Source organism: Merops nubicus, unplaced genomic scaffold (genome assembly GCF_000691845.1).
Source record: "Merops nubicus isolate BGI_N331 unplaced genomic scaffold, ASM69184v1 Scaffold24838, whole genome shotgun sequence".
In the NCBI taxonomy this organism is placed as follows: Eukaryota; Metazoa; Chordata; class Aves; order Coraciiformes; family Meropidae; genus Merops; species Merops nubicus.
In genome coordinates this window covers 1-14179 of record NW_008625444.1, presented here as the reverse complement: position 1 = coordinate 14179, position 14179 = coordinate 1, and the positions used below count along the sequence as shown (strand labels likewise).

The window sequence follows — 14179 nt, the reverse complement described above, 5'->3', positions numbered from 1 at the left end:
GAAAGTATCCAATGCAACTGCAATCAAAGACTAAAAGAAATCAGATACAGGATCAGATACAAGTCTAGAAAAGAATTTAAAGAACAGTTGGTATTCAACAGGAATTTGAAGGTGAGCAGTTTGGTAAACAGCATTTACGAGACTACTACTCTTGTTAGCAGTTGTTTATTGAAAATATGAGGCCATAAGAAAGTAATTTTCATTGCTTCATTTTTGGTGTAATTGTGCAAAACTGAAGTAAGTAAGTCAGACCACAGCATGGACCAGAAATTAGAAAGTAAGACCAGCATGGGTGCTCCTCTTCAGAACTGTGTTGCTTATCCTTTCACTGGATTTTTCTCTTTTAAGATGGTGGTAACAAAACAACACCACATTATCCATTTTAGATAAACTGGGGGCAAGGGGAAATAAGACAAAGGGGGAGACAACTGTGACTGAAGGGGGAGGGCAAGTCTGAAATGTCAAGATCAAAAGCTTTTCTCATGAGACCAACAGATAACTTAATATAAAAGGAGCAAGAGAAAAGATTTAGTTAAATTATGAGTTTCTTTTTCCACCTGCTAGCCAGTGTTAATGCCAGCTCCACTGGCAGTGAGAAACCAGCAGACATTTACAGGTACAGAAATGGAGAGACACATGGTAGATAAATATTGAGGATCAGTTTTGTCACATGAGCTGTGTAGATGTACTTCAAAACCTTGGAGGAGAAAAAGAAAACTACCAACTGCGGGGAAAAAAAAAAACAACAACAACACAACAACAACAAAAACCTAAACACCAAAAAACAGAGGAATGGAGGATTGAATCTTGAAAGGTTTTCTTCTGATGCTGTGTAAATGACAGAAGCAGCACACAAGAGAAAAATCACAGAAATGCACAGAGTCAATAGGGAACGCGTTGAGGGTGTAGAAAAAGCAAACCTTGGAAGCAGGATCGTAATTGCAGGGAAGATGTTGGCAGATGACTTTTTTTTCTTCCAAGTACAAACATAGACTGGTTTGGGTTGGAAGGGACCTCTAAAGGTCACCTAGTCCAACCCCCCTGCAGTAAGCAGGGAAAAGAACTACTTGACATCAAGTTTTACAGCAGGAAAAGAAGAAAGAAGGGAAAAAGCAAAAAGGGTTTAAGAAGATTGGAAGGTAAAGAAAAGGAGTGGCTTAGAACAAAACTTGAACATGTTTAGGAGAAAACAATTCAAGAGCAAAGGGAAGCAATAAAGTGAAGGAACTGACTGGATTTGTGTTTTGTCCTTGGTCAATTCAACCACACAAGAGCAGAAAGAGCTGTAGTCAAAGCAGAGTCAACTAAGGCCAAGGATTAGATTAACAAACAGCTTGTTTCAACTGCAGAGGGATCGATTCAAAAGTAAAGGGAGGGTAAGGCTGAAGCATTGATGGATCCTTTTATGTCATTCTGTATTTCTGAAGAACCCAGTTAATTTAATCTACATATGATATGAAAATATCAAAACTAATCCCAGTAATAAGAAAGCTCTGGTGACTCATCACAGTATTCAAATTAATACATGCAGCAATCTAAGTTCATTATTTCTAAAAAATCTTCTTGGATTATGGATAACACTCAATTTCTTTTTTTCAGGGGTTTCTGTAGAAGTATCAACTGTTCTACTGCTACCTTAATCATTTACTTCAGATGACCCTGGAAAGCAGTATGTGACTAAATCAACTTGCACTCTGAAAAGTACTGACCATTAGAAAATATGAAAGCTGCTTAGAAGTCATCAAAGATTTATAAGCTTCTTTGGTTAAGTATTACAAAAAAATAAAAAAACCCAAACAAATACTTTGTTTTAAATATTTTGTTTGGATACGACAGTCTCTGTAAGTGCTACAGAAGCAACTAAATACTCAGGTGATTAAGAAACACTGGATCTAATCCTTTCACTGTATCTGTGTCCAGACATTTAAATTTCACTCTTGTTTATCTGGAACATTTTAAAAACAGACTTAATGATGAATACATCTTAGACAATCTTTTTCCTAATATGCTTGCATATAATCCTAAAATAGGAGAAATAACAATTGGTCATCACACCATTACAAATAGAGCTGAGAAGGAAGAAAAATATCAATTCCTAGTTTAAGCAATTTGAAGCCTTTGTAGTGTACATTGTAGCACATTATTTACCATTCACATTATCAGAGTTCTTGCACTATTTCTATTTCAGAGGTCTGCAATTATTTTCCATTGTTTGAATTAATATTATTCTTCATATCATCCCACAAATACTTATTATGGTTGGCAAAGTATAGCAGAATATAAAATTTTAGTAAAATCATTGATGATCTTCATATTCCCATTAGCTTAGCTGGGAATGAGTCTTTGCATAATGGATAACTACATTCGATTTCCCACTAACCAGGAAGTAAGAAAGTTTGTCAGATGGAGAAGTCAGTATTTGGATATTATGGATATATCAAAACAGGGCAAAAATGGCCTTCCCCCCCCCACCCCCGAATTTTAACTTTCAATCGATCACTTCCAATTTCAAGGAAAAAAAATACAGAAAATTCCAAACAATTCCATACACCAGACCCGGCAAAAAATGTGTATCAGTCCATTGAGTCATGTTAACAGCCAGATTCTATCACTCTTACCTTTATGCTGTGAGAGGTGTATTTGTGGAATTAAAAATGCCAAAATCCAACTCTATTGAAAAAAAATCTGCTGGAAAAAAACTATATACAGAACTAAAAATTTCAACTGAAGTATTTCAGTTCCTAAATCCTGAGCCAAAACCAGCTTGAAAGTAGTCCAAGACTATACATCCAATTGTGGATATTTTATCAATGACACTGGGGACACAATCTGGTTCCAGTGCCATGCCATGTTGTCAGTACACAATTACAGAAACAAAAATCTTTAAAATGGGAATGAATTATAAAACATCACTGTCCATATAGGCAATATAAAAAAAGGTTTTATGTGGGACAGATGCCATTAAAATTTCATCTATTTTGCCACCAAACTACTACCGTTGTTACATGGTATTTTGACAGTTGAAGATAAATAATCTTGCAGACTGATTAAATAACAGCCCCATTTTTGAAGCAGTAATACACAATAAATTTTCCAGAAATCAACACGATGTATGCATAGCACATACATATATAATTGTGTAAAACAGAAAACACTTACCTCACCAAGTCTTTATATAAAGCTTTTGTAGTTTCTAAGTATGGGCCAACTACATCTTCAAACTGGCAAAGAGCTCCTCCAATGCAAAGATGCTTAAAAAGGCAGAACAGAAATTCCTGGCGATCTGATTGACTGAATAAGTCATAATAGTCTGAATCTTCCAGAAGCAAGAGCTTGTGGAACAAGAAAATAACAAAGAAGTCAAATAGATGAAAATTTCTTATTTGAGACTGTTTTACAAACAATGCAGCTATTTTGCTCTGTCACACAGTTTAGATCCATGTAAAACATACAAATTCAGAATGGAAATAAATATGTACTTCTGTCTAAGTCCTTCTTCCAATGACACAATTATGTCCAGAATTTATAGACACAATGTAAAGCAGAATCACTGTCAGATTTGTGCCCACAAGACATAAGTGAATATTTTTTCAAGAGTTTTGTTATTCACTGGTTAATTGTTCAGCATGCTGATGAAACAATCAGCAATCTGAAAATAATCTAGCTCTATTTGGTATGTTGATCAGTGCTGAGTACTTTGTCTTTGGTAACTTTGCCTACGTTTGCTTTTTTACTCTAAGTTTATGCAGCTATCCCACATTTGTAAGGGAATCCCAAGGATCTCCCAGAGGAGAACACTCAAACTCACATCATTCCTTACTGCAGACTGTAGTGAGCCTTTGTCTGTGGTCTGGATTAACCACACACTATCCAGCCGCCTCCATGTGTCTCACCTGCCTTTTGCTGCAATATGGTGTGAACACAGAGGACGTGCTAGATTAGTCCCAACACTGTGCACTGTAACGGTGGCCAGGAATCCTAACTCAGTATGGCTACAAGATGTTTGATTCACTGCAGATGCCAACCTAGGCAAGCTGGTCAAGGCTAGACATGAGTTTACTGCTCTCCAGCCCTTTATAACATCATTGCACAACCTGAGTAAAAAGGGGTCAGGGCAGCTACTGTTGTTGACAGCCACCTCATACGTGTCCCAGCTTCCTCTTGGCTGAAGCAAGCTAAGACGTGGCAGGTTGGAAAGAAACGTGGAGTTCTGGAGTGGAGGACCACCCTCCGGTGCTGGGAGACAGACGGTTTGCTGCCCCCTGCAGTCTGCTCTCCCAGGGCACTGACTAATTTAATGCAATGTTTACACATGGTTTCTGGAAGATTTTGACTCAATTCTTTCCACCATCTTAGGTCTTAAGAGTAGGAATCACATTCATTTTAAACAAATGTGGATCCTTCAGCCTGCAAATGCCAACACACAACATCCCTTCCAAGGGAAGGAAAATGTAAAGAGACTGAAACACCAATAATTTCTTATTTTAAATGTTGCCTCTAATTTTCCTACATCTAATATTCTTAACTTTTAGAAAACACTTCACATGTACCCAGCTTATAAAAAAATACATAATAGTTTGAACTGCTAGGCTACAAACCACATCTGAAATTCAAACCTGAGTTTTGAGTTCTCCCCTTTTCCCAGAACTTTACAAGACAGACCTGTATTTCAGGCCACATCCTGTAACCAGTGTCACTGGTTCAAATACGTTGCCTTCAAAGGATTTGCCAACTGCAAAAGACTGCAACTCTATAATTATTAAGTACTTATGTTGATTATATATACAAGGAAGAGCAAAATCCAGTTCTCCCACACTAGGCTTTGCTAATGCTAAACAAGCATACGTAATAAATTTGGTTTAGTTTATGAAGTCAAAAGAAACACAGTGAAGACATACACTGATTAAGAAGGTGCCACTCTTAGATTCTTTTTAGAGTAATCTGCTCTCTGACACCTCCACTGGAACATAACAAACAGTTTTTACCCTGCAGTCCTGTTTGGGAGTTCTGTTTAGTCCTTGTCCAGAGTTACACTTTTCATAGTTTGATCTCCTTTGTTTCAGTGAAAATACATGAAGTTATATAATACATGATATATAATCCACGAAGCACAAATACAGACTGGGTAGAGTATGAATTGAGAGCCATCCTGAGGAGAAAGACTTGGGGGTGCTGGTTGATGAAAAGCTCAACATGAACCAACAATGTGCAAGTACAGCCCAGAAAGCCAACTGTATCCTGAGCTGTATCAAAGGCAGCATGGCCGGCAGGTCGAGGGAGGTGATTCTCCTCCTCTACTCTGCTCTGGTGACACCCCACCTGGAGTACTGCGGCCAGCTTTGGAGATTTGGACAACACAGGGAGATCATGGACCTGTCAGAGCAGGTCCAGAGGAGAACCATGAAGCTGATCAGAAGGCTGGAACACCTCTCCTATGAGGACAGGCTGAGAGAGTTGGGGTTGTTCAGCCCGGAGAAGAGAAGGCTCTGGGGAGACCTTCTTTTAGCCTTCCAGTACCTGAAGAGGGTCTACAAGAAAGCTGGGGACTCTTCACAGGGGCTTGTAGTGACAGGACAAGGAGTAATGGGTTCAAACTGGAAAAGGGCAGATTTAGATTAGAAATTAGAAGGAAGTGCTTAACTATGAGGGTGGTGAGACACTGGAACAGGTTGCCCAGGGAAGCTGTGGATGTTCCATCACTGGAGGAGTTCAAGACCAGGTCGGATGGTGCCTTGCAGAACCTGGCCTAATGGGAGGTGTCTCTGCCCATGGAAGAGTGGTTGGAACTAGATAACCTTTAAGGTTCCTTCCAACACAAACCATTTTATGATTCTATGATTCTACAGTTACTTACCTTAAATGCCTTCATACACTATATGGTCAACATTCCTGGCCAGAAATGCTTCAGGATTTTGCTACTGACTACATTCAATTTCAGCAGCTACTGGGAAGATTAGGTGAACCCATGGCTCTGGGTATCATGAGACCTTGCCATTTTCACCATTTGTTTTCCCCTCCTAGGAAAATGAGCAACTGCATTTCCCCCAACATCACCCCCAAGCACTGACTGCTTGAAACAAGGGCAGGTAGAAGTAGGTTTTACCTTTTTCTCCCACCTAAAATGGAAAGAGGGCCCACCTGGAACACAGCCATTGCTTTCACACATTCAAGCACTGCAGCACCTCAGTTATTTCTATCAGGTGGCTTCCAGTGTCCATTTTTACCATGGAAAGCATGTAGCGTCAGACAAAAGAAAATCAGAAACGTGTCCTCACTATACCTAATAAAGAATGAAAAATTATAATGAATTATTCATTGCTATACTGACCTTCCTTAATTCGTCAGAGATGAGAACATCATCGTAATACTCATCATAACATTTCACAATATCTCCAGTTTCTCTAACAACTCCTTCAGAGTAGAGCCGATCAAAGAATGACATGGAAATCTGTGTACAGGGCACCACTGTAGCTTCGGTTTTTGTCACTTTGGAACCTAGAACATATAGGAAGGTTTTACTCCAAGCCTCTTGCAATAAATAAAATAGAGGAATTTCCATGTACTAATAGTTTTACAGTAGTTTGTAATTCAATACAGTGTGGAAATAACTTCTCTAAATGGCTGTGTGTGGCATATTCTCTAAAGAAAATACAGATGGAAGTAAGTATGACTCAAATCACAGAGTCCCTCAAAGAAAACAAAACAAGCTCAGAAAGAAACAAGCGTAAAGAAAACATCCAACTCAACGTGAAGGCTACCTCTTCCATTAAGGCCCATGTATCTGCTCCCCCTGTTGGTAACAGTATCAACAGAGACGAGTCATAGGTGAAACACCAAGTGAACCCAACATCACATCAGATCGCACCCTCAGAAAAGCATATTCTACAGCTTAAGCCAGGAAGGATCTGAGGACAAATACCAATTTGGCAAGATGAAGTGAAAAAGTCAATAGCCGCTAAGAGCACCCCACAAAGTAAAACACAAAATGAACACAGCCCTGACGACTTTTTGGTTTGGGAAGCTAGCTTTGAAAAGTTAGTATGAAGTTACTGGAAACTTTGTTAACCATCTATTTCAGAAGATGGAAAAGGTACTATCAGCACTTCTTGTAAGAATCTGGAGTATTATCTCTGTAATCATTAAGCACAGAGTACATTGTTCTGTAAATCTGCTGTGCTTTTAAGTCATCCCGTTGCTTAAAGACATCTAGTGCCATTTGAGATGCCCTGCAGTATTTTCCTTAACGAGGTATCAGTCCATAAGGGCACGTATCTTCTCTATATACAGCCTTACATCTACAAATCTGTATGTGTGGTGTTGGATAACTTGCAGCATCTCAAATAACATTAGACTCCACGTTTAAGAAGCTTTGGACTCAGTCCAGTTCCACCTCTTCTCTACAGTCCAAGGGTTCAGACCAAATGGTAGGACATATTCTCTACTCGTCTCCAGGTTCCCCTGAACACCCTTCAAAGTGCTTCTGAAAAGGAGAGAGGAAGAGAGCATGAGTGAGCACGAGTGAGCATGCAACACACAGGCAACCTGTCAGCACAGGGACGTTGACAGCTCTCCAGCCTTCCATGAGTTGATTCTTTTCTCCTCTACAGGTTCCCTTGATGGGAGACTGGCCAACAACATCACAGTACCAAAAGGCTTTTGACCACACAATTAAAGATAAAATTAAGTGGTGTCCTGACAAACTGACCTGAAAGATCACTAAAGATGTGGTTGAGGAAATGTCCAAATTTCTCTAGAGGACAGTATTTCAGTGACAGAAACATGCCAGAAACAGATGTATGAGCCATGATGTTTCCAAGAACACCTATCATTTCATTGTGATCCTAGTCTTTGCAAGCATAGCATAACCTAAAATTTCTCTTGTCCCCACACTTTGAAAAACTTCTTGGGATTTCTCCCACATATTATTACATGGAGATTATTTATTCATAGGTTAAGTAAGACTGGCATTTTGGCATCTAAACACAGGCAAGCTGTACAACCTACCTGACCAACACAAAGAAACAAATTAAAAGAGAAGTTACAAGTTAATAACTTGAAAATATGTCTACTTAAGCTAAAAATACTGGCATGAAAAGTTACAATTCTATTGGGTCAATGATATGTAAAGAAAATCAGCTGTAGAGCAAACTTCAGCATTTAATTGCTTGGCTTCACATCTACAGATATAGTTATGAAAACAAGATAACATTTATTAGAGGAAAAGTTTTAGGACATTTTCCTACCTGTCCACATAGAGATTCTCAGATCATAATCAAATTATATATCCAATATCACAAGTCAGAAAAAGCATGATCTACAGCTTCACAGCCTAAGAAAACCAAACTGATTTTTATTTATTTATGGTCTCTCCCACCTCCTCACCTCCAGCCTCCTCTAACTTCTAATTCTCCAGCTTCCTTTCACCAGGATAGAACTTTAATTTTGTAAGAGATTTAATAAGAGTTAAATCAGCCTCTAACACAGAAATTATTTTGTAAAGACCAATGAATCAAAAACTGAGTCAAGACTAATAAAAATCAGATGTTAAATGACTTGGAAAGATAAAGAGACATCTTACACTTTCCTAGTTATTGAGCTCAGAGTATAAGAAATTGAGCTACTTACAGGCCTTCAAATTGTTCAGACTTAATTGGGACAGGGGAAAGGAAAGGAGACACACTTCTGCTCTGAAACAAGATTTTATGAAAACTTTCATCAGGAAAAAAAAATCAAGAGCTTTGTAATCTACTCCGTTGTTCAGAAACCCAAACTATAAATAGAAAAGTTTAAATATACTGGAAGCTCCTACTCTCCTTTCGAGAGGTGAGATTTGAAATTGGAGATTCAGAATTTCCTGGAAAATAGTGACCCGTTTTAATAACACTGTAAAACTGAGCAATAAAACAGGAAGAAGAAATGCCTTGACAACTCTGCCAGTGAAAAACGAAAAAGCTGAGAAGTACTGAAGCAGATAAGTTTCTTATAACAGCTAGCTCTAGAGTATCTATAGTGATGACAATATACTTTAAATGAGCACATTCCATATCTAGTATGGGGCAGATAACTCCCAGAGTAGGTATATTTAGAATTCCTCCAAAGTTTAAGAAAGACTTTTACTTCAGGGAAATATCTCACAAGTCACTATTTACAAAAACAATTTATACAGAACATATATAATACAAGTTCAGTGCACTGTACTCAAAAGAAGGTATTTCAAAAGTAAAAGGTGTAGTTAATCATTTGTAGGTTCAAATGACATCTAAAATTTTTGGAAATGACAACATGTAAAAGTAGCCTAGAAAATTGCTGATTTAAGATTACCTTCCAGATTAAAAAAAATAATTCCAAAGACAGCAATCACTAGAGCTTCAAGTACATATGGCAGCTCAAGGATCTTAGGCAAATACTACGTTTCTATTTCTACAAAAAGACAGTAACCCTATCCTATTGAAGATAACCTTTCAAGTGTTAATTGAGCTTAAGCAGACACAGTCCTGCCTCCCCAGGACTGCTGACAGGTGCAAGGCCAGTAATGCATCCCAGGAAAAACTACCATTTAGTTTTCATGGCAGCTATTTAAAAATACAAGACTCAAGACATAAACTGGTATGCGTCACATTTGTTCCTTTTGCTGCTTCTATTTGAGAAACATGAGAAGAAGAGGTGAAGGGAAGGCTTATAGCACAGGACAGACCTATCAGGTACTTTGCCATGCATCCAGAAAGAGGGGGAAAAAATATCCCTACTACAAAAGGCAAAAAAGTGTGGTGTGAGACTACGTGATGTGACCACGGAATCTGTCTGATCAGATGAGGCAGGCTAGAGAATACCCTCATGTATCGTTCACCTAAAAATGTTACATGTCAAGTAACATGAAAGCTTGAGTCCTTGAGACAACATACTGCTGTGGGAGTCCATCAGGAATCCCAGCATGTGGGGGAGATGAGAAGAGAGGTTCTAGTAGCAATCCTTGGGGATCCCATGTGTTATGCCACCTTTTGATCTAGCAGATGGAGATCGAGGATATTACAGTCTGATAAATACTAAGGTGAGGACTAAAACCAGTCAAGAGAAATCAAAAATTAGATTTGACACAGGGCAAAAAAAAATAAGGAGATAGACAACTAGCAGAGAAGAGGTAGATATAAATATGAATGTGAAACCACGCTCACTGAATTAAAAAGAAAAATAAATTCTCAGTGAGAAGGGAACCACTGCCTGGAAAAAAGATAAAAGGATTATAAAAACAAACACTCTTGTAAAGTAACATTCTGCTGATGTTTTATATAATGCTGACCTCTTCCTGTGGGTCCATAAATACTTTGTGCACAAGTTCATGTTAGAGAAGAGAAGAGAGGTTTCTAAAAAGCTATCTACACCCCACTTACATTATGCAACCAAAATACCTTCTCCCCTGGGAAAAGCAAAAAGTTTTTTGCTTTTTCGTTTACAAGTGAATACAGTATTTCAATCAACCTAGACTATGTAATTTTCTTCAGATTTTTCTAAAAAGCAAAGGAAGCCAATTTCTAGTAGTTTCTTTCAAGAACCAGAACTTGTTCTTAAGTTACTCCTCAGTGATAAGTAAATGGTGTATTTGGATTAAGATATCAGTATGTCTGAAAGAGATAATACGAGAAAATTTTTTTTATCTCCTCCCACTGAAAGCTAATTCTTACTATATTTTTTAAAAATGCATATGAAGACTAAGTATAGAAAAATTTACCAACATTCCTCACCAAAAATAGGCAAAGAATGGGAAGATGAGATTTTAAGAGCAAATAGGGTATACCAGCTGTTCAGGACTCAGAAAGGGAACCCTTCTAGTGCTCAGAACAAAACGCACTATGTCTGTGCTGAGGGAGAGTGAGCAGAATCAGGAGTTAAGCTGGGAGACTTAGCAAGTGACCCTCTGCTCTCAACAGGAGGTAGGTAGCCTACTGACCTTCACTACAGGGACTGGCAAGTCGTAGGTTAGACAGCCTAAAAAATTCTTGCCTAAAGCAGGAAAAAGTTTACCCACGGTTTGAAATACATTTCTTTCTGCTTGCCAGAGTGAAAATAAGGTACCTGGTGGTACACTTGAGATGCTTTTTGCATCTTATGTATTTCAGTTGTTTTAACAGCCAGATACAGTGTTTGGAAAATGGATTTTGCTGACAAAAAGGTGACAATGTCTAGTGTCACTCTATATAGCAGGGAAAACCCATGCCAGTTTCAGAGAGCTGAAATGGAAGAGGCAGAAAATTCCTGAAGCTCCATTAAATATCTACAGACAAACAGAAAGAACTGAGGACTTCCCACCGTCCCCTTTTAAATAGTCCTGTAAAGAAAAATCACTTTGATGATATCAGAGTTCACATTATGCATAAAATCCCATTACATTATCCCATGCAATATCAATGAAATTCCATGTGAAATAAAATTTCACAGTGGTGCCATAAAATCATGCTACTTGCTTCTGGTCTTTCTCCTATAGTGTCTCATCTCCATCTACAGGCATAATCAAGCCTTATAACAAAGTAGAAGCCAACCTCATGCCATGACTGCAACTAGAGCAATACACCTCTCCTGCACCTCGATCACTTTTGTTTGCACACGTGTTTACACAGGCTCGGGGCTGTGCCCTCTCTAACCTTCTGCTCTCTCTAATTTGTTAACAGAGCAATAATCTCAGATCCATACTAGCTAAAGTGGCTGCATCTGCAGAAGAGTGTCTTTCTCCAAGTATTATCTGAGTAAACTAGTAGTGTAATTCCACCATTAATGCAGTTGATTATGTCTGCATACATGATCAGGTCAGCTGGATGTCACAGCATTTAAAAACAATTCTAGTAGCTTGGTCTGTGCATTGATGCATGGGTCAAGGAAAAAAGTGTAACATGTGACAATTTAGTAACAAACTAGGTAAGACAGTTTTCTTAATATTTAGTAAAAGAAGTAATTTTTTAAGATATTTCAGCCAGGTGAAAATACACATATACAAACTGTCATTATTACAAAATGGTAAACTAGAGGAAAATAGTTACAACACAGACTATTTCATTTAAGATTAATTTATTCTAAATTTACCCAATGTAGTCCACTGTCCTGAAGCTGAAAGCAACTTTAAACTGGAGTTCACGTTTTCATCATTAAAAAATGCCTATAATATTCAAATAAGAGAATACAAGTTAATGAAATGAAACACAAAATCACCATTCATAATGCCTTGGCTACTTCCAAAGCAAATTATAAGAATCCAATTAGTAAGTAGACTCAGTGTTATCTTTCAGTTTGGATACTAAACATCACACCACCAAATACATGTTTTTCTACCTTTGTGTAGCTAGTGTCTTATGCATTCAAGATACCTTCATGTACATATTTATATATGTGGTATTAAGGTTTTACAGTAAAGCACTTTTAGTTGAAGGACACACAAAACAAGGTTGTATGAGATCCTTGGAGGTATAGAAAATGGAAGAAGAGATACATGCAACATTGTTGAAGTGAAAAATGAAATGCTAAGTATGACTGTAAAATTTATATTTTGTAAATAAATGTGTAACTTGGAGAAGTGTAGAGACAGAAAAATCATTAAACAGATGCAGAAGAAATGTGTAAGTTACTGAAGAGATGGAGAAGATGTTCCACAGTAAGATTTGAAGTGTTCAATCTTACTGATTTATCATTTAAAAAAAAAGAGACATTCATAGCAATGTGGTAGCTGTTAAGCTTGAATTATAAGGCAATTAAGAAAATCCACAGTTACATATATGCATACAAGCAAAGTGAACAATTACTGAGGAAGTTGCTATGAACATGATAGATTTTTCAGTCTCTGCATCACCAAATCTCTTTACTACCTCTCTATTGGATTACATAATGTAATGGTCCCTTTGTTCTCAATTAATTCACAGCTACTCAGAGTTCATCATTTCATAGTGACATTCTTACATTTTAATTCAAAAGAGACAGGCACTTGAGAATGTAAGTCAACATTCTGTAAACTTCAATAATTTGAAATGTCTGTTAGTGGGAGATGAACTATGCGGCTATTTCTGATATAAATTTCTTTAAAACGCAAAGAGGCTGAATTCTTTATCCAGGATAACAATGTAGACATAAACCACAACAAAGAGTTGTTTTTAAATCAACAGATATGAAAACCACACTGTTTTTGAAACCACTGATTTTTTTTTTTTTGTCTGCAAATAGATGAACTGATTTGACTTTGTATACAAAATGAAGGACACAAAAACAGATGAGTCTCAAAAAGCTGGGTGACTAAAGTTCCAGCAATGATATCCAATAAATGTTTAAATGTTGTATTTTCAGATCCATGATGCATATGCACATCCATTTGCACAGTGTATTTACTGTGACAATGCAGCAAAAGCTCCAAGCAAAGGTACCAATTGCATGTGTGCTGCCTAAAATCTCCCCCAGATGGACTTTCCAGCATTAAATGCAGTGGCCAAGATCTGCATCCAGTTCAGATTCCTACTCTTGGGAATCCTGAATAACTAAATTGTTCCCTCTCAAATCAGAGTAACGGCAGTACAGACTAAAATATTTTTACTGCACAATACAGCTAGCCCACAAAGTGAGACTTGAGCACCACACCTAAATCACCTACTTCCAAGGAGACAGTGAGCAGGCATATAGAACGCTAACACTGCTACCGTGTTGGCCATTGCGCAGTTTTTAAATAGCTCTAATTTAACGGAAAAAAAGCCAACATAAAATATAAAGGACTCAGAACTACCATAACAAATTCATCCTTTTGATAGGGCTTAAAGTGCTGGTCGAAACCGAACGCTTGTGCTGTGATCCTGCCTTGCATAGACCTGAAATGAAAAAATGAGGAAATATTCTGCAGCCATGCTAGCTACTTAGTCTGTAAATTTGCCTAGGTGCGCTACATAAAGTCCTATTCTGAACAGTAATTACACTTTTTTCTTTTTTTCCTTGCCAATTCTATAGCCACCTCCCGCCCCTCCTTGTGTGCCTGGGGGAGCACAACCCCTGCCGAGCTGGAACAGCTCCCGCCCGTCTCTAGGGAACAAGGACAGCCGCCTCGCTCCTCACGACACGTTTCCGTGCCCGGAAAGTCCTGAGGAGGGCGAGGGGTACCGGGGAGGGAGGGCGGGAGGGCAGGAGGGCCCCGGACCCAGCTCGCCCCCTCCCCTCCCCT

General features: G+C 38.2%; 1 protein-coding gene across 1 annotated transcript; it reads right to left on the bottom strand.

Moving 5' to 3' along the window:
- Positions 1-3159: 3159 nt before the first annotated feature.
- Positions 3160-13827, bottom strand: LOC103778121 (chromosome unknown open reading frame, human C11orf70; the record flags this gene model as incomplete). Its single annotated transcript, XM_008945692.1, has 4 exons — positions 13751-13827; positions 12073-12145; positions 6329-6495; positions 3160-3332 (listed from the first exon to the last, which is right to left on the bottom strand). Coding segments are annotated over exons 1-4 (416 nt in total), but the record flags the coding sequence as incomplete, so codon positions are not given.
- Between the last annotated feature and the right edge of the window lie 352 nt (positions 13828-14179).